Source organism: Fonsecaea nubica (genome assembly GCF_001646965.1).
Source record: "Fonsecaea nubica strain CBS 269.64 chromosome Unknown Scaff2, whole genome shotgun sequence".
Taxonomy (NCBI): Eukaryota; Fungi; Ascomycota; class Eurotiomycetes; order Chaetothyriales; family Herpotrichiellaceae; genus Fonsecaea; species Fonsecaea nubica.
This window is the reverse complement of record NW_019173675.1, coordinates 151,460-171,355: the sequence shown is the minus strand read 5'-3', so window position 1 is coordinate 171,355 and position 19,896 is coordinate 151,460. Positions and strand designations below refer to the sequence as shown.

Genomic DNA, 19,896 nt, shown 5'->3' with positions numbered 1-19,896 from the left:
CGCCCGTTTTAGTCAAGCCAAGACAAGCCTCTGGTATTACCTCAGTGAACCTAGCAAATCCCTGCAACCCAGTTGCGTATTAGCTCATTGGCGACAGCTTGAGACCAGGAGGCTCGAGCACCCAAGACCTGAGCGACGGCAATTGAAATCTTGTTCACCGTCTTTGAATGGTATTGTGAAGATGAAGTCTGTAATCGAGCTCCCACTCACGAAGGTCGCACCAAAGTTCAATGTGTGAATTCGGGATGGCTCTTTCGACTTGAAACGAGACCAGCAGCTAGGCAGCAACGCAAGGCTGCGAGGAAGGCTTTCCGCTGCCTTGTCAACTGCAACATTTCCTCGAGGGGCTCGTTTGACTCTTGCACTTTTTTAACTCTGGTCTATTTTCTGAATGGATGTGGAGGATATCGTGTCGTCATAGACTCCTCATTCTTGGTATGCCTTAAACAATATCAAGCGCACCAACATGCGAAAAGGTCAAATTGAGTCACGAAAGGGGCGCCCAAAAAAAGGTCGACACCAGTGGGTGTCCAATCAACAGGGCTCTGCTCTCAAGGACGATGAATACGAATACAAACCCTTCACAAATGACACGTCTATTAGGATCCTAAAGCTTCAACCTGGCAGAGGCAGAGAACGAATCAAATGCCAGCTGTCAACGGCAGAACTAGATCGTCTTCCACCATATCAGGCCTTATCCTACGCATGGGGGAATCCAACAGACACAAGAATCATAATATGTGACGACAGAAAATTAAAAATTCCCACCAACCTTCGCGACGCGCTTCATCAGATGCGGGAACCTCACAAAGGACTCTTGATCTGGGCGGATGCTGCGTGCATTAATCAAAGCGATCAAACGGAGCGAGCGCATCAGGTTAAAAGGATGGGTCTAATCTATTCAAGGGCAGAACGTGTAGTCATATGGCTCGGGCTAGACCATGCATTCGACTCTCTCGGTATATCGCGGAATTTTCTCGCCAGGCAGATTTTCAGCAAGATTGAGGATATTGTCGGTTGGCATGGAGAGGAAAAGTCCGCTACAACAGTGTACTCGAACACACAACAAGTTCGACAAGCACTGGATGATAACACACACTTTGCGTTGACCACGTTCGGAAAATTGCTGGATCGTCCCTGGTTTCGACGCCTTTGGGTGATCCAGGAGGCTGGCCTAGGAAAGTCCGTGGCTATTTTCATTGGAGATGCTGTGGTCGACTTCGACTATTTGATGCAACTGGCAGCCTCGCTCTATGAGCACGATGCTTTGATTCTCCATTTCTCCATCCGCGCACATCGTCCTTTCACATTTTCCAAGTTTCCTCTTCGATTTGAGGCGCTCGCGGGTTCGCCTTATCCTGCCGACTTTGACTTTCTAGAACTTCTTTGTTCAACTTCAGCGCAACTGGCATCGGATCCGCACGACTTTATTTATGCCTTACTAGGACACCCAGCAGCATCGATAGGCGGTTCACTTATAGTGGAACCCGATTACAGGAAATCGACAACTGACTTATTTCTAGAGGTTGCGGTTAAGTTGATTGAGACCACGAAGTCTCTCCGGGTCTTATCTGCTACTAGCCATCTGGATGAAAATGAACTCGAAAATGACCACCCGTCTTGGGTTCCAAATTGGAACCGAGACGCCGCACCGGACGTCATTGGAGTTGCAAGGAATCTGAATGTTTATCGGGACCCATCCTCCATTCCGCCAGACTTCTGGTACTCAATAAGCAACCAAACAGTCTTACTTGTTCGTGGCTTGGTCCTTGACGTTGTTGACGAATGCAGCGAGGTCATAACGTTCGGTTCTCAAAGCAATCGAGTGGAGGATCAAAATCCTAATTGCCTGCCAATTAGAGCTGCAATGGCTTTTGCATCCCTGTCATCATACTCTGTCGGTCAAAGACTCTCGAACTTGGCACAAGCACTGAAGCAAGGGCGTATGGATAACAGCACCTGGTTGAGCGACTTCGCTGCTTTCCGTCTCCAATTGTTTCGGCTGACATCCCTTGAAGATGACAACGTACAACGCGATTTGGCACCAGAGGGATTAACAGCTCTTGAATTGTCTGCAAAATGTGGAAGCGCACCTAGATTTTTCTTACCTACCCTTTCTTTCTGTGCTTCTAGAAAGCTTTATTCGACAGGTGGTTCTATGCTTGGGTTGGGTCCTTCATTGTTACGACCAGGTGACCTTTGTTGCATCCTTTTTGGTGCGACCGTTCCATTTATACTACGGCCCGTCGGGCAACGATATAGACTGGTAGGGGAGGCTAATATGCCTAATTTCTTGGATGGAAAGGCAGATTTTCGTATCTTAGCTGAGGGATGTCGACACCAAATGTTCAAGATCTTCTGAAGTTTCACTGCATCACAGCTTTATATGTGAGCCTGGCAATACGTTGAAGCTCAAACAACTATGACGATCCAAACCCCCTTCTTTTTATTTCAACCAGCGCGTCAGTGAGCATACTAAATATCAGTACCTAAAACACTGTCAGGCAAGTGTCTGTGAGCAAGGAGATGTATCAGGCTGAGACTGAGGCTGCTAACAACCCTTCAAGCCGAGTCCCAGATTGTATAGCCACAGCTCAAAAATAGCTTAATGATCCTCTTAGGCGAAATGGAAGATGCTCACAGGTCTAAAAACGGGAAGATAAACTTGGACAGACCAAGATTCGCGGAGGCAAGTGTCTCTACGGGTGACATTCCTAGGTAACATGGGGTCGCACGTACCGACCTCTCAACCACTCTTTTGGAGAGATAACTAACTAATAGTCCAGGCATACTCCGTAGGTGGTAACTTGAGGGAAGTGTTTGCATATTCGACGTTTAGCCTACAGTAAGGGTGGACGAGCATGTTTCTAGGCCTTTTTGAGCCTCGGCTAGGGAGCCTAATCTGGCTCCTTCCACCTGACTACCTAGGTATGTAGGTAGGATTCATTCATGGGTAACAAACACGTCGTATTAAGACAGCTAACAATCTCATTTCCAAACGAGCGACCGAGCGACCGAGCAATAACTGGATTCATGCATCGGACGACTCTTAACGATAATGGTTTGGCTTCCCCTTTGGTACACTTCACTCGCTCTGCCCTGATATCCTCCGTTCCGTTGGCGCCTCAGGTTTAACAAGGGCTGGAGCACAGGTCGATGAGTCTCGAGACTTCAATGGACCTGTCCCTTTCATTTCACCTTGCACAAATAGGATTTCGTCTCGCGGGCATTGATAAGGACACCAGGTTTGCTTCCCACCGATTGTCACCACTGGGGAAGGTATCGCCATCTGACGAGCCGAAACCAGCGTCCCCCTCTCCAATTTTTCCTTGACTCTAGATATTGCCGAGCTTAGAGGCCGCGATTCCACGTTTCCTAGGTTTGTGCCTCTTGTGCATTGGTCATATCATCATGTTTCATTTTCATGCAAGATCCTCAGCACGTTGAAATGCTCCCTAAATAAGCTCGTGAGTCTCCCCGACGCCGAAATCTTGCCCTGATGTGATTCCGTTCCTTGACCGTACCCTGCCAATGCAACCGGTTTTCCAAGAAAAAGGAGCCCCCCAACGATCACTCTGCCGTTCCGCAAACATGAAGAAAAAATAATAACAGGAGACGGTGAGATCATGTAGATGCCTCGGTATTTCTCCTCTCGCGTGTCCTGCTTCGTCCTCCTTTGATACTCTTGACTCGACTGAGGAACCCAGCAGCGGCAGACTTGGTTTCTTCAGGCGGCGGACCGTTGCTCTCAGAGGTCAATTTTCTTTCGAGGGTTAGTGCACCTCGTTTCGGGCTCGACGGTGCTCGAGCACGCCCAGTGTTCTTTGCTTGTTCTTCGGCAAACGCGATTTGAGCACCTTTCTTCTCATGTTCTTTGTCATAGTCCTTGAAGAACGGATTCCCGCCGTTCTGCTCCGATTTGCTCGTCCCCATTGGAGAAGTCGGGGTTGCTGCCGGCTCAGGCGAAGTCATGCGACCCCCATCGGCGATTTTAGGACGCACGGATTTGATTCTTTGCGCCAGACTCTTTTTACGCGATAGTCCCGCGGCGTTTGCCTGTTCTGCAGCTTCTTGCTCGCTTTCGCGGCGCTGGATTGCTGCTCGACTAGCAGGCGCACCTTCTAGGAATGTGCTCGTTCCAAGACCAGCCGTCTCGCTGCCATGCAAAGGTTCGGCTTTGGCGGTGGGATTGAAGCTGGCACTTCTCTCTGGTTGTGGTCTTCGAAAATAGTCTGCGTCCTCTTCATAAATTGCCGCATCGTTGTAATCAAGATTTGCCTCTCGTCCTGTACCGTGGTACTGGTCCAGGTTGAGTTTGGTATTGACCGGGCCAGAGCCACCAAGTTGCATGTTCAATGAGTCTTTTGGGAATGCTTGCATCGGCGCCTGCCTTGAGCCCTTGCGGTTGCGATGGGGATTACATGCATCAAATGGGCCATCGTGATGGAATACTGCCAAAGTCAGCATAGGTCTAGCAGAAACGAGTTGCCAACCTACAGCCGGTGCCGTAGATGCTAGTGACATCCAATTTATCAATGATGTCCAATCTTGCATTTGGCTTCTTAGATCTGTGCGAGCCTTTTCCCTCGCGCAATCTCCTTTCCCGTCTCCTTCTTTCCGCTTCGGGATCCAGATCTTTTGGTTTCTCTCGGATAGAAGATTCTGAGTTGCGTCGAGGAGGCGGACGTCGTTCGCGCGGACGGTTCAGCTCGGGCGGGTCTGCAAAGATGTCAAGTTCCTGTGGAGGACCAGGAGGTTTCCCCTGTTGTCGGCGACGCTCTTCATCCGACTTAGTGGGCCCGTGGCGTGTCGAAGGGCCGCGAGAGGGATGTGGTCTGGGTGCTATGTTTTCCCGTCGTGTGGCGCCATTGGCATGAGATTGCGGTGGCTTTGCAGGTTCCTTTATATCGAGAGTCGCCTGCTCTCTTGGTCAGAACAAGCACATGACCACAAAAACAATGTAGCTTACAAATATATCTGCAGTCTTGTCGGTAACATCAGACCGGGTTGCTGCGACTCCTGTGCCAATTGGATGGGTAGCCTTATTCGTGGTGCCCTCGGGAGACAATATCTCGTTGGAGTCAAGAAAGGGATTTGTCGAGACGGGTCTGATGGAGTTGTTCTCGGAGACAAGGTTACGGAAGGGGTTCTTAGAGGCGAGAGAAGTTGGACCGCGGTCTGTGGAACAGGAATCAGCCATGTCGCTGCTTTCAATCACGACTTGTATGAAACAGAGTTCGTGCGGTGATCAGGTAAGGTGACAATAAATAGCACCATTAAGAGACAAAGGGGACGAATAAAGCACCCTGAGGGATGGCGCGTGATCTCGACATACCGGCCAGAGGTGCAGCTTGAGCCATTGGTTGTCTCGATTTGGTCCTTGTCTGGATCGAAACGCCAAATAAGGTGGTCAGACACCGACTGCACAGTTGGGCATATGGGTGCTCTGTCGGTGGCTGAAGTGACGACGCTGGACTGACTGAGAACGAACAAGTACAGTCAAAGATAGTGAATAGTCTGGCGTCGAGAAAGGTGATGGATTGGAAAGACAGCCAAAGTGGCCAGGTTGGTGGGTGTACGGGCGACTCTTCACCGTCTCAGGAGAGACAATTCCTGATTTGAATGCAGGGTCAGAGTACCGTGCGCCGGGTAGCCAAGGCGACGCACAGAGGGTTAAAGCTGCTGTGATCGAGACGATACTGGAAGTAGGAGATGTTTGCTGTGACTGTGTGTAATTCAGGCGATGCGAAGAGACTAGGATGGCAACGGTGGGTTAGTTGTAGGAAATCAAAGCTGCGTGTTTTGTCAGGAAAGAATATCGAGGAAGGGCCTGCGGAGGTGGTTTAGTTAGGGTCCGAACCCGGCAGGGATCCAGAAGGAGGGGTGGTGAGTTTGGTAGGGGGCCCTCCGTGGGCTCGGGGCGCAGCCAGTTAACTAAAGGTGCCGCTAAACCAGCCCAAATATCCACTCGCCATGCTGGCACTGGGCCATCGAGCCTCCAAAAAGTTGGGGGAGGCGGCGTGACGGTTGACCAAGAGAGGAGCGACCTGACGCCACAGCCACGCTACAAATGAAACGGACAAGCACAAGTTCAGCATCATCCAAGTGTTAGTACTGAGTACTATGGAGTAGTGAACAAGATCTGTTGAGAGCGCTCGTATCCTTGGTGATGGACGGCCAACAGCAGCCTTGTCCTGTTGTTTCTTTGGTCACCCAACTGGGCCATGGTCTTTACCTTCACTAGCAATTTTGAATTCTCAAGATCTTCACCCAGCCCCATTGCTTGTCAACAACGATCGCCCACTCCCCATTTGCCCATGTCAAAATTCAGTTCACTCCTGATCTGCTCTTTGGAAAGTCTTTGGTGTCCCCAGCACCACTGCTTACTGGATGACCTCGAAAGGCTCCTCGACCAGTCCCCCATCCTCATCCATCTTTGAAGCTCCCTTGATCAGCCCGTCATCTCGAGATAAGCCACTGAACAACCTAGCCTTGTGGTTCCCTTAACCCACCCGAAGACCCTCGTCTCGACCTCAAACACCTCGTCATTTCAAGCACAGTGGACGCAGCACAGATCACGCGTTTCTGGGTCCCGACCTGCACCCCAGTGACCCCTGTCCAAAACTCAAATCTGACACGTATTCCTTCTTGAGCACTGCCGCGACACAATTTCAGGTCGGTCCACCACCAACCAAGCACAATATGCGCATACCCTACACTTTGTACAAGTACAAGGACATTACGTCGTCGCAAGGAAGACCAAGAGCCACTACTAATCGTAATCCCGAAGAACTCCAAGGAGTGTGTAGGTTTGAGATTTCGCGCCTTCTGGCTTGTCTCTCTCCCTTCCCCTTCCGCCTTGGCGCGTACGCTGAGCAAGACCGAGCTACTGCTCGAGCAGGTCACACACGCAAGCGGCCCACTTTCAGACCCGGTCTGTTTCAACTTTCACATCGGCACTCGTCGTAATTGCGAGGCACACACTGGAGATCCAAGCGAGGGGGGCTATCGATAGGAGAATTATCAAGACAACGCTCGCTGCCCAATTTCACAGGGTCTGCTGTTTACAAGCCAAGGGTGCTTCTTTGGTTCTATTACGCGGGCGGGTTATCGTCGAAAAGGGGAATTCTACTCGGTAGCACCATGGACGCAGGGATTCCTCCAGCCGCACTGTCCCACCGGTTCACTCTCGAACTCGAATTCGTGCTATGCCTGTCAAATCCTCTTTATCTCCAATATCTGGCCTTGAATTTTCCTCATTTACTAAACAAGCCAGCAACGTCACAGAATGCCTCCGAGGGCGATGATTCAGACGCAGCTCGGTTCGCGAGGTACCTCAAGTATCTTTACAATTACTGGCGCACACCGGAATATGCCAAATATCTCACTCATCCGGGAGCCACTCTACGAAATCTCGAGTTGCTCCAGCAAGAGCAGTTTCGAAAGGACATCATACGCCCGGATGTCATCGCAAAACTCTTCGAGACAGATGGTACACCTCATGCCACCACCGACGTGACCGATGGAATGGAGTCGTCCACGCAGCAAGTCTCTGGAGATGTTCAACACTAGCATCAGCTTAGCTGCCAAGCTAATGACTGCCTTGAAAGCTCTCGATGCATAGAGAATGTTCTTGGTGATACGGTAAAAACATCCCTATCACGAGTCAAGTGAGCACTCCGCCGAGGAAGCGAAAGCCTCAGTCATTCCTCATGCACTATCTACCACAGTCTGAAACATGCACCATAGCACGGACCAGAACTCTTCAAGCCGGACTGGAAGTTGAGTTGATGCCACCACTGTCCAAAACAGGCAATTGCAAACATTCACACTTCAACCAGTATGCGGTTGTGATAATGTGCCAGCTCGTCACCTCGCCGTAAGTAGGGAAATGCTTAGCACAATGTTGAAGAGGTGGACGGGAGCAGGATGTGAATAGCAACCCAGGCAATAAACAGACCCACTGCTCGCCCTTCTCTCGCTGGGTTGCTCATCCTTGTGCCGAATCTCCTGTTGCACATCGCGAGCGCCAATATAACAGGCCCTGGAAGAGTCAGAGTTATCGCAATGGGCCCGTCTTGATGTTCTATCCTCAGCAGATCATCACCACCACCGCCATCTCATGGTCTTGAAGGATTTGCTAGGAAGTTTGTCAAGAGCACCCGCATAATGCCGACTATAGGCGTATTGTTTGCTGCGGAAATAGTCAGGCAATCTTTAGATGGGAGCAATGAGATATTACCAAGTACTTCAGATGGATATGTGGTTTACCGCCCCTGAGACGCTGTTCAGTTACCTCGAAATGGGGTCAGGCCAAGATGGGGGTGTCACTTCCGCTCAGTGTACCTCGTAATCGGCACATAAAGAGGATCGACACGGCATGCAAGGCACCAGCTGGAATATGCAGGTACGAATACAACAGAGGTTTGCATCATAGACGGATACACCCGATATTTGGGACGCCTAGAGGTGATGCGTCGTTCAGAAACCTGTCATCAGCCGTCGAGGAAGCTCATAAGCTCGTATTGCTGTCGGGAAGTGAGCGGAACACCGATGAGAGAGTGCACTGATCGGATGGTGATAGAGCCGCGGTACGCCCCCTTACGCCACACCCAGACGATTCGGGAGTCTGGGGTAGGCCCAGCCTCCTCGACACACAACCATTCCCCTCCATTTCAACCCTCCAACACCAGCACGAGACCCTCTACCTTTGTATTCCTGCGACATTTTCGTTCAGCACCACAGTCCGCCTCTAAACTCAGAGCCTAGGTTCCATATTCTTCACAAAGCCTTCGACTAATCCTTCATCGCGCGCTTTACGGCACTGCCTCACTTTTCTCTCAATTCTGCGACTCTGTTAGAGAAACCGATAACACTATCTCTTGTCGTCTCGAGATTATATCGATTTGTTGTCGAAGCGCTTCTAGGACGAGTGCACTTACGACATACATCGCTAAATTCTTGGTGAGGCAAGCAGATACCGAGAGCCACTTTTCCGTGCTGGTATTTCAAATTTTCTGGTCGAAACGACGCAGAGTGAGGAACCGCAAGAGCAGGAACAACCGTTGGGGAAGAACAACGAGTGTTCCACAAGGCGCGGAGTCTACTCTGAACTTTTCAGCGATTCCTTTTCTGGCCAGAAGCTGAAGGCGACATGGTCTCCACGAGGCATCATCCGAGACCCTTCCCCGAGCCAGCAACTCCCAGCTCGACAACCCGTTCCAATGCCACGGACTCGCCCTCCAAATCTTCCTCGCCTCCACATTCCGATGACTCAATAGTCGTCTCGTCTTCTGCTTCTCGAAAGCGCCGATCGAATCGATCCTCTCATGCAAAGTCGTCAACGTCCCTGACCCCCGCTTACTCGCATAGAGCGCCACCCCTGCTGTTGATCTGGCTGTTCGTTTCCCTTCCCCTCGTGGTATGGGATACGGGCTATATCGCACTTCGTCCACACTCGATGCCAGGAGGGAAGTTCCACACCCCCATCTGGTCATTGTATGCTCTGTACGGTACGGTGGACTATGTGTATGGCTGGCCGGCGTGGGATGGACATGTGGGCTTCACAGCAGCACAGGCTTCCCTAAATGTCATTGAGACAGTCATGTACATCTACTACCTGAGCACAGTATTGAGCAACGGTACAGGAAGTCTCCTGAACTGTCGTTCTCTGCAGGGATTCTTCCTGGGTGAACGAGACAAATTCATCAGCGGGCCTGGCGTGGCCACAGCGGTCGTCGTCCTCTTCTCCGCTGCTGTGATGACCCTAAGCAAAACCATTTTGTACTGTGCGTCAAACCTATCAATTCTTTTCTTACCCCGTGTACTTTGAGAAGTCCTGATCCTTGGAGATACCGATGCTGACGACGGGACGAAACAGGGCTCAACGAGTACTTCTCGAATTTTGCCAATGTTGGCCACAATTCTCTGTACAACCTCGTTTTCTTATGGGTTATCCCCAACGGACTCTGGCTGATTTTTCCGGCGTACATGATTTACTTGCTCGGAAAAGAGATGGTGGCAGGAATGGAGGGCACTAAAGCGGAAAAGGAGGAGTGATGATGGCTAGAGCAAAGGCGATAAATAGAGGTAGGCAGTGTTTGATGATCGAACCGATTTAAGAACACCGCCACTGCTTTCCTCAGTCGGTCCTCTCGATTGCCGAAGCCACGAGGTGTCTAAAAGTTGTGCCGAGTATAGTAGATGCTGCTGCTGCTGCGAACGCTGTTGCGAACGCTATTGCAGTGTTTGCATTTACAGAAGTTCCAGAAAAGCCAAGATCGCTGCGGAATGCCGGAATTGGGCATTGACTGCTGTTTGCCCGATGGACGCCGTTTTAGCGGTCATCTTGGGGATCCATCAACCACCGAAGAGCCTTTTTTGTGCAACATGCTTGGGTTACAATTATGAGAGGAGCGGCTTCTTGTCGGAGACTACGAACGACAAATGCTGGTAACCCTCTCTCGGGTCAGATGGGAGCCAGGGAGCCCGGAGTCTTGGGGTGCACGACATTAGTTGAACCGAGAGTTGCGCTGTTTGAAGAAAGACAACCGCACGGAAGCACGGTGTGTTGTGATCATTAGTAATGCCCAGGTACAAAGAAAGGTGCATGTCAGTAGAAGAAGCTGGTGGGGAAAGCGTCGTGTCCTCGTAAGAACGGTATTGTTCTATGTAGCCGATCACTGTGGATATCGAAGGGTCTCTGGGTGTCTCGGTGAGTGTCAAATTTCGCAGCTCTCGTTGGCGAATCCTAGAAAGTGGACGGAAGGTTAGGGCCGAAGGAGCATCGAGTGGTCACGGTACAGCCAAAAGCATATAATGTGCTTGAATATAGGGTTACAATTGGCACAGACTAGGCACGGAGAAAGGAGTAACTATGTGATGCGTATGTCCGGATGGAATCACTTCCCCAGAAAGGCAACAAATGGGATAAACATCGGCCCTTGAGCGGATCCCGCGAAAAGACCATGGATGCATCAATTGCGGGGAGGTCCATTGAAGTCAACAGCCTGAATGGGTGAGACTCAACTCAAGAGGGGACGATCTGCAACCCGGCCATGTCCATATGATTCCATGAAATTTTCAGTTGAGATTGACCTGCACCCAGAAACCCAGCAAGCGACGGCGAGGTTGCGGAGTAACCAAAGCTAGCCACATTGAAGTATAGGCTGCCCACGGCTGCCTTCCTACCCTGTCTCCCACCGACAATTTGCGGGGTACAGCATCATTGACATGACTTGTCGAGATGCAGTGATCCTACCGACCCAGCGACCTCAACCACTCTCCTTCATGGCCTTCGTTACGTTGCCCTGACCGTGACATGGGGAATGCAACATTGCCTTCTTCCACATGCCGCTTCAGGCACCGGCAATGCAGCCCTCAAAGTCACACTATCGATCGCCTTCCTGGATCGACGCTCATTATTGTCCGCATAGTGCATCACAAGGCCTTCTCCCCACCCACTACTCGACAAGGCCATGGCATGGACTGGCATACAGGGAGCATAGACCATGTTCATGCCTTTGCTCCTGCCGCATTCATTGAGCTCCCTGTGCCAGCTCCGCCAGCTCCTCGTCTCCTCAGCTCCCCAGCTTACCCATCTTGCTTGCCAGTGCCTCCACCACCAACCCCCCCTTCTTCGGAGCGACGTGCCCTGTCTGCGCAAGAGAATGGAACAAAGGGAAAAATCAGACTCTCAATGACATCTACACTGACATGGCCCATACCATCTAGAGCCCGGGCGCTCAATTGTTCAAATACCCCCGAGGTTCTTCGACTGTCCACTCATTACTCACTCTTTCTTTCCGTCACCCGCAACTTGTATTCCTTCCTGCGGTGTGGCTCCCTGCCCGAGTCATCCCAACCCCCCCATCTGCTGTATCGACCTACAGCTGTGAGGTCTGTCGATTTTTTTTGTATCGACTACTTGGGCTGAGCCCCAACAATAATACCTACGGGATTCCTACTGGTTGACGTCAACACCAAGTACCGAGAATCAGCCTAATAAGCCCCCGGCGCCCTTGCAAAATGTGGCTCACGGATGCGGTTGTGGCGGCTTTGGCAGCATTGCCTTATCTTCCCCAGATCCAGGCCAGCGTAAGTGCAAGGTCCATTCCGCCCCTTTGTGCCCCCCAATAATCCCAGCGATCCGCGAGCGAATGGATTCTATGCCCCCTACCCATATTGTCAGATCTTAAAAGGCCCCTGAAATCTCAGGGCGTGTCAAACGAAAAAAACCCAGAGTCCCAAGATTATGCCAGAATGCTCCAACTCTTTTCTGCTCTCCTTTTTGTTAATGCTTCGGTACAATTGTCCGACTACTCACAAGCTGTCATAAAGCCTGTCGAGGCTGCAGATGCCATCTTCAAGCGTCAAGCCGCCCAGCCATTTAATAATGACTATACTGGCCCCATTTGGACATCGGACCCGAAGTACCCGTCCCCATGGGGTGCTGGAACGGGAGACTGGGCTGCAGCATACGAGAAAGCCCGTGCCTTTGTTAGTGGCTTGACTTTATTGGAGAAGGTCAACCTCACTACAGGTGTTGGGTAGGTACCCTCAAATATTGTTGTACGCACTGGTAAATCTGACTTTTGGCGAAGCTGGGAATCTGATCGATGTGTCGGAAATACTGGCTCTATCCCTCGTCTCGACTTTGAAGGCCTATGTTTACAAGATGGCCCCCTTGGTATTCGCTTTGGTTAGCATTCAAACTTCCGACAATCCTCATTGAACAGGAGAATTGACAACAGAACAGCCGATTATGTCTCTGCCTTCCCGGCCGGTCTGAATGTGGCTGCTACATGGAGCCGTGATCTTGCGAGGGCTCGAGGAGAAGCTATGGGAGCTGAGAATAGAGGCAAAGGGGTTGATGTCCAGCTCGGTCCCGTGTGTGGACCTCTCGGCCGCAATCCTGAAGGTGGTCGAAACTGGGTAAGAAGGCCTCATAGGAAATCGAAGGACTCGGCCTGTTGACCAGAAATAGGAAGGATTCAGTCCCGATCCTTATCTCACTGGCGCCTTGATCGGTCCTACCATCCAAGGTATCCAGAGCCAAGGCGTCATGGCGTGCACGAAGCATTACATTGGGAATGAACAAGAACACTTCCGCCAGGTCGGGGAATCCATCGGCTACGGTTACAACATCACGGCCACGCTCAGCTCAAATATTGACGACAAGACCATCCATGAGCTTTACCTCTGGCCTTTTGCTGATGCCGTTCGGGCTGGTACAGCGTCAGGTAGGTAATTGGGAGAGTCGCAACAGGGATCGAGGCTAACGTTGTCCAAGTCATGTGCTCTTACCAGCAAGTGAACAACTCGTACGGCTGTGCCAACTCTTACACAATGAATCACCTTCTCAAGGGTGAACTCGGATTCCAGGGTTTCGTCATGTCAGATTGGCAGGCTCAACATTCCGGAGTTGGCACCGCCTTGGCTGGACTCGACATGACCATGCCTGGTGACACACTATTCAATACCGGGTATACGTACTGGGGCACAAACCTCACTATTGCCGTGATCAATGGTACTATTCCTGAGTGGCGACTGGACGACATGGCCACGAGAATCATGGCAGGATACTTCTACGTCGGTCGCGATGCTGCCAGAGTCCCGGCCAACTTTTATGCCTGGGGTCAGGACACTTACGGACACGCTTCAGCTGCCGATCTCAATTCCCCTCTGATCATCGTCAACGAACATGTCAATGTCCAAGACGAGCATCGCAATATCATCAGACAGATTGGCCAGGCGTCCAATGTCCTTTTGAAGAACAATGGCGGCCTTCCTCTTACAGGTCAGGAAAAACAAGTGGCCGTGATTGGTTACGATGCTTGTGGCAACCCGTGGGGTCCCAATGGCTGCCCAAACCGTCAATGCAACAATGGAACCCTGGCCATGGCCTATGGGAGTGGCACCTGCGAATTTCCATATCTGGTGACACCAGAACAAGCGATCCAGCAATATGTTCTTACGCAGACCGACTCGGAGGTCTTCACCATTTGCGACAACTATGCAGACTCGCAGATCCAGAGTCTTGCCAGCCAAGCTGATGTTGCCATTGTTTTTGCCAACGCCGATTCTGGTGAAGGATTCATAACGATCGACGGCAACACTGGCGACCGCAATAATCTGTCTCTGTGGGAAGGAGCGGACCGCTTGATCAACAATGTGACCAAGTATAACAACAATACCATCGTGGTCATGCACACTGTGGGCGCTGTCAATGTTTCTGCATGGTATGACAACGAGAATGTTACTGCCATCCTATGGGCGGGTCTACCTGGTCAAGAGAGCGGCAATGCCCTCGTCGATGTCCTTTACGGTCTCGTTAACCCCGGTGGAAAATTACCCTTCACCATTGCCCGCAATCGGGACGACTACGGCACGGATGTTCTATATGAACCTAACAACGGGCAATTTGATGCTCCTCAAGTCCTCTTCTCGGAGGGGGTGTTCATTGATTACCGACATCTCGATGCAGCTGGGATCGAGCCAATCTATGAATTCGGATTCGGCCTCAGTTATACAACCTTTGAATATTCCAATCTGGTGATTACTCCAGGAAATCCAGCACCATATACCCCCGCCAGTGGATTGACAGGGCCAGCTCCAGTCTTGGGTAACTCGTCCACGGACCCATCACTATACCTCTTCCCCAATGCCAGCATCCCTTATCGTTACTTTGAATTCATCTACCCATACCTCAACACCACCGATCTTGAGGCTGCGTCTGCTGATCCTGATTACGGCCTGCCGACGGATCAGTATGTTCCGGCCGGCGCCACGGACGGCTCACCGCAGCCCATCCAGCCTGCTGGAGGTGGTCTCGGGGGCAACCCTCTGCTCTACGAAGTTGTCGCAACGGTGACGGCAACGATCACCAACACAGGAAGTGTCGCCGGGGATGAGGTTGTGCAGTTGTACGTGTCGCTTGGGGAGGGAGAGCCGCCGAAAGTGCTTCGTGGCTTTGACCGCCTGACCATAGCACCTGGTCAATCAGCGACATTTACCGCTGAACTTACTCGCAAAGATGTGTCGGTCTGGGATACCACCGTTCAGAACTGGGTAGAGGTCAGCAATCCAACCATTTACGTTGGCGCTTCGAGCAGAAATCTTCCACTATCAGGAACCCTGTCCGGCGGTGCTTCACCTGGTGGTCCGAGTGGACCAAACTACAGTTCGCCTCCAGTTGCCCCGTCTTCTTCCTATGGTGGTCCGACATATTCGTGGAGCTCGGGGTACGGACATCCCACTGGACCGCCGGTATCTCAGATTTCAGACGGACAGCCTCAATGGGGAGCCCCAGTTACGCAAATCTGGGATGGCCAACCTCAAGCGACGACGGCATGACTGGACGAGGGAAATCTATGGCGAGTTAATGTGATGGATAACCAGGTATGACTTTGTTCGGTTACGATCTGTCAAGCCTGATGTGGCTCTTGGACGTTATGGCTTTGCGCCAACCACCACAGACAGATAGGGTCTGAAGCAGAGTGTCTGGGCTGTGAACAGTCGATCGTGCCTGGGAAGTAGAGCAGACTGATGAAGATAAAAGCAATTACTACACGTAGACGAATTTATTACACGATGAACATTTTCACGAACAAGAGAGCGAGGGAAACAGATCCGGCCATACTCGGTTTGAAGCAACCGATATCAATTGATCGTAGTGCACGAATATATATTTGGGAGAGTGCCTTAGTCCGACATTGGAGGGGTCACTTTTTCCCGATACGTACCTCGCACTTGTACTTGTACTCAGCTCTCGGTACTCAGTACTCAGTACGCGGCAAGTCGTGTCGTGTAGGTACGTGGTGGGTCCATGCATGTACGCACAGATCCGCTGTGGGTCGCACTACAAGCACCGAGTCATGGCGTCATGGATTTCTATACCTCGTCCAGTGAATGAATGAATGAATGAATGAATGTAGGGCGACCCATCTTTTCAATATCTACGTGTGTGTGAGAGAGAGAGGGGGAAAAAGAGAAAACTAGGCTTTGGACGTTTGTGTGTGTGGTAGTAGGATCTTGAATGAGCGTGTACCCCGTCCCGTCTGCTTGCGGGTCAAAGTCACCTACCGACCTATCTACCTACCTACCTACCTACGAACGAGGTACATAGGTACATAGGTATTGAAGAACTGGTTCACTGGCTCACTGACACACTGGGTACCTAGCGAGCTAGGTTGGTATGGTGGTATGGTGGTATATCCAGAGATATATCCTTGAGGTATTTATCAGTTTGACGTATTGGGGGGTACTAGGATTACCCCTCTCGAGATCGGTACGACACGATACAGTCCTTGGTCGGCATTGACGTTCGTGGTCCTCAGGAGGTTGGGAGGTGATGCAAATTGGTCAAGGACGGAAGGGCAGTCGAGGGGAAAAAAAAGGGGGGGGATTCAGCCTCGTCTCGTCTCTGGAGGTCCTTTGACAATCATCACCAACTACGGATACGCTGACACGTACGTCATTGAAACCTTCATCCTGATCCCCGACCTGAGATCAAAGAACGTTCAAGTCAACACGCGCACAAACACGTACACACACACACACTCTCTCTCTCCTTGCCTATCTCAGTACATCTCGCAGGCAAGCCACCTCCGCGACCATGCCCGCAAGATTCAAAAAGACAGGCGGCGCACACAACCCCCCACCGCCTGGTCCGCGCGTCCTGTACTGGTTCCGCACGGATCTGCGCCTCCACGACTCGCCGGGCCTGACGCACGCCTTGTCCCTGAACCCCTCGGCCGTGATCCCGCTGTGGACGTGGGACCCGCACTACGTGTACCGGCAGCGCGGGGCGGCGAACCGGTGGCACTTCCTCGTCGAGAGCATGCGGGACCTCTCGCAGAGCCTGACGGCGCTGAACGCGCGGCAGAAGCTGTTCGTGGTGCGCGCGGCCGCCGGGCCCGCGAGGACGTTGGCCGCGCTCATGCGCAAGTGGAAGATCGACGTGCTCGTCTTTGAAAAGGACACGGACGCGTACGCCACCCTCAGGGATCGCGACGTCGTCAAAGTCGCGGAGGACATGGGCGTGCGGGTCGTCAGCCCGAGTGGGCGCACGCTGTTCGACTCCGAGGAGGTCGTCAGGATGAACGCCGGGAAGCCCACCATGAGTATGGCCCAGTTGGTCAAGGCCGTGGAGAAAATCGGCGACGGAGTGCCCGCGAAGCCGCTGGACAAGCCGACCAGTTTTCCGGATCCTCTCGACGAGAAGGAGATGGATCTGTCGGATCTCGAACGGGAATTGTCTGGTGGTGGAGAAGGACCACAAAAAGCACCACCCGGATGGCCTGGTGTCGACGGAATGGATTCCAACGCCGTTCAGAGAACGCTGGGCCTCGACAAAGACACGCAGTACTCGTCTGGCGTCATGGGGCCGGACCGCAACTTCTCGGTCCCGACTCTGGAGGAGATGGGAATCGACCCGTCCTCGGTGACGACGCCCCACAAAGGAGGCGAGACCGCCGGACTGGCGCTCCTCGAACGCCACATCGCAGATGAAGAGTACATCTCGACGTTTGAGAAGCCGGCGACCGCCCCGACGGCGTTCGAGCCCGCGGCCACGACGTTGCTGAGTCCGCACATGCATTTCGGGACCGTCTCCTGCCGCCGATTCTGGTGGGACGTGCAGGCCGTGCTGGAGAAGAGGCGCAAGGAAAAGAAACGCGTCAGCGACCAGCCCGTCAATATCCCAGGTCAGCTGCTCTTCCGCGACATGTATTTCGCCGCGCACGCGCAGGTCGGGATCGCCTTTGGCCAGACGGTCGGCAATCCCGTCGCGAGGTTCATCCCGTGGCACCTGCAGTCGAGGTACTCGACCGACGGGGACGGTAGGCCGATCAGCGACGGCACGTACGTGGTCGACGACGCGCAGGCCGAAGAGTACTTCCAGCGGTGGAAGCACGGGCGCACGGGGTTCCCCTGGATCGACGCCCTGATGCGCCAGCTGAAGCAGGAGGGCTGGATCCACCACCTCGGCCGCCACGCCGTGGCCTGTTTTCTCACTCGCGGCGGCTGCTACGTCTCGTGGGAGCGCGGCGCCGAGGTCTTTGAGGAGTGGCTCGTCGACCACGAAGTCGCGTGCAACGCCGGCAACTGGATGTGGCTGTCCTGCACGGCCTTCTTCAGCCAGTTCTACCGCTGCTACTCCCCCGTCAGTTTTCCCAAGAAGTGGGACCCCGACGGCCACTTTGTGAGGAGGTACGTCCCCGAGCTGGCCCGCTTCGACAAGAAGTACATCTACGAGCCGCACAGGGCGCCGATCGCGGACCAGAAAGCGTGGGGGTGCCTGATCAAGGGCGGTGATGGAGATGGGAAGTTGCCAAAAGAAGGGGGGGAGTACAAGGTGTATCCCAAGCCGATGTTCGACTTCCAGGAGAGGAGACGGTTCTGTCTTGATCGCATGAAAGAGGCTTATGATGTAGGACTGTTCGGCGATGATGAGAGAGTTATTAGCGGAAAATGGAAACAGCTGTTCGATTTCAACGATGCAGGGGCCCCGGCAAAGGAGGAGGCGAATGGTGATGTTCCCCTGGCTGAAAAGAGGGCGAGAGACGACAAAGACGATGATGACAACGATGATGCGGAGGATGACGGGCACCGGGAGGTTGACGGGGGACAAGACGCTGGCGTCAGTGACGACAGTCATGGTCGTCGTCGTGGGAGAAGGAAAGCCATAAAGCGAAGCGACCCCGACAAGGGCACCCGGCAGCGAACCTTGGACAAAATGGTAACCCGGAAGAAGCGATAGCTCGGATGATCTGATACTGGCTGCATCTGGAGAATGTTACCTGGCTAGTTTCCCATGGGTCTTGGTTCGACGACAATAACAATGATGGGGTCCTGTACGGTCAAAACAGCAGCGTGAAGCTTCTGCGGTCGGCGCGGAATAGTGCTCGTGAACATGCCTCGGATTGGCGATATGCTTGGATCTTCAGCACGGACAGGGCTCCTTGAGGTGGTCAATGTAGCATCATTTCAGCGGTACGGGTTCCGAGAAGTGAGCCCGAAGGACCCATGGACAGTATGCTTTCATGACTTTCGCCGACAGTGAGACCCTGGTAGATATTAAGGTAACCCAGGGCGAAAAGAACTTCATTCAGGCCCCTTTGCACCGAGATCTTGTCCAAAGTTTATCAGGACCACGGAGCACAGGTGTGGGATTGCCGCCTATGATATGAAGGGTGTTGCGGTGGGTGGGAAGAAGGATCGAAAACCACCCTTCTCTCGTGGTAGACATAATGTGTGATATTCCTGGACCTGTGGGTGCTGTCGATTGTGTATTAGAGTCGTCTTGGGCGGTATCGAAAGTCATGAGAAGACTTCTGCACCCTGCAATAGCTGGGGAAGTCGTCTGAGTGGCTGGATGTATCCCCTGCATGCCGCGCCATTTCTCGCTGCCCTCGGTGTGATCATCGATCTCCTAGTCGATATACCTGTCCACATGAAGGAGAATGGCGGCATGATGTAGTTCATGTCGTGGCTGGTAGAGTACAGCAGTCAGCCTACCTTGTCTTGTCCCGTAGCCTTTTGGTGGTGTTGGGGGTTCTCAGCCTTGTCCCTGCTATCAGGAATTGGTCGTTCTTCATCTTCTCTTTCTAGCGCCCGAACATGTCGCAGTAGATCGATGACTTCCTCACGCCGTATCCTGGGGCCGACGCAAGCTTGAATAGAATTGCACTGCAGGAGGATCGACCACAGATGGTTCGATAACCGCACATTACCGAAAGACAATATAAGAGTCGCTAGGCCACCGCTAGTCAATCTGATGCTTGAGGGTGAAGAAGTCTTTGCTGATGCACCGACAATGAAACGATGTATATCTCGGATGCCGTCCCAGATTCGCAAACTATCCCCAACCGAGAATATCGCCCGAGCTACATACCA

General features: G+C 52.5%; 5 protein-coding genes across 5 annotated transcripts; 4 read left to right on the top strand and 1 right to left on the bottom strand.

The window, feature by feature from the left end:
• Positions 1–3,624: 3,624 nt before the first annotated feature.
• Positions 3,625–5,360, bottom strand: AYO20_00490 (hypothetical protein; the record flags this gene model as incomplete). The annotated part of the gene is made up of 4 exons (XM_022638801.1): positions 3,625–4,451; positions 4,498–4,918; positions 4,970–5,178; positions 5,336–5,360. 4 exons carry the CDS (start codon positions 5,358–5,360, stop codon positions 3,625–3,627), a joined length of 1,482 nt encoding a protein of 493 aa, XP_022505084.1.
• Positions 5,361–7,143: 1,783 nt separating this feature from the next.
• AYO20_00489 (hypothetical protein) lies at positions 7,144–7,572 on the top strand (the record flags this gene model as incomplete). The annotated part of the gene is made up of 1 exon (XM_022638800.1): positions 7,144–7,572. The coding sequence occupies one exon, from the start codon at positions 7,144–7,146 to the stop codon at positions 7,570–7,572; it is 429 nt and encodes a 142-aa protein (XP_022505083.1).
• A 1,582-nt stretch (positions 7,573–9,154) lies between these two features.
• On the top strand, positions 9,155–10,059 carry AYO20_00488 (hypothetical protein; the record flags this gene model as incomplete). Its single annotated transcript, XM_022638799.1, has 2 exons — positions 9,155–9,788; positions 9,881–10,059. The coding sequence occupies 2 exons, from the start codon at positions 9,155–9,157 to the stop codon at positions 10,057–10,059; spliced, it is 813 nt and encodes a 270-aa protein (XP_022505082.1).
• Positions 10,060–12,261: 2,202 nt separating this feature from the next.
• Positions 12,262–15,354, top strand: AYO20_00487 (hypothetical protein; the record flags this gene model as incomplete). Its single annotated transcript, XM_022638798.1, has 5 exons — positions 12,262–12,548; positions 12,603–12,700; positions 12,758–12,933; positions 12,986–13,241; positions 13,292–15,354. The coding sequence occupies 5 exons, from the start codon at positions 12,262–12,264 to the stop codon at positions 15,352–15,354; spliced, it is 2,880 nt and encodes a 959-aa protein (XP_022505081.1).
• A 1,261-nt stretch (positions 15,355–16,615) lies between these two features.
• On the top strand, positions 16,616–18,760 carry AYO20_00486 (hypothetical protein; the record flags this gene model as incomplete). The annotated part of the gene is made up of 1 exon (XM_022638797.1): positions 16,616–18,760. One exon carries the CDS (start codon positions 16,616–16,618, stop codon positions 18,758–18,760), a length of 2,145 nt encoding a protein of 714 aa, XP_022505080.1.
• Positions 18,761–19,896: the final 1,136 nt, after the last annotated feature.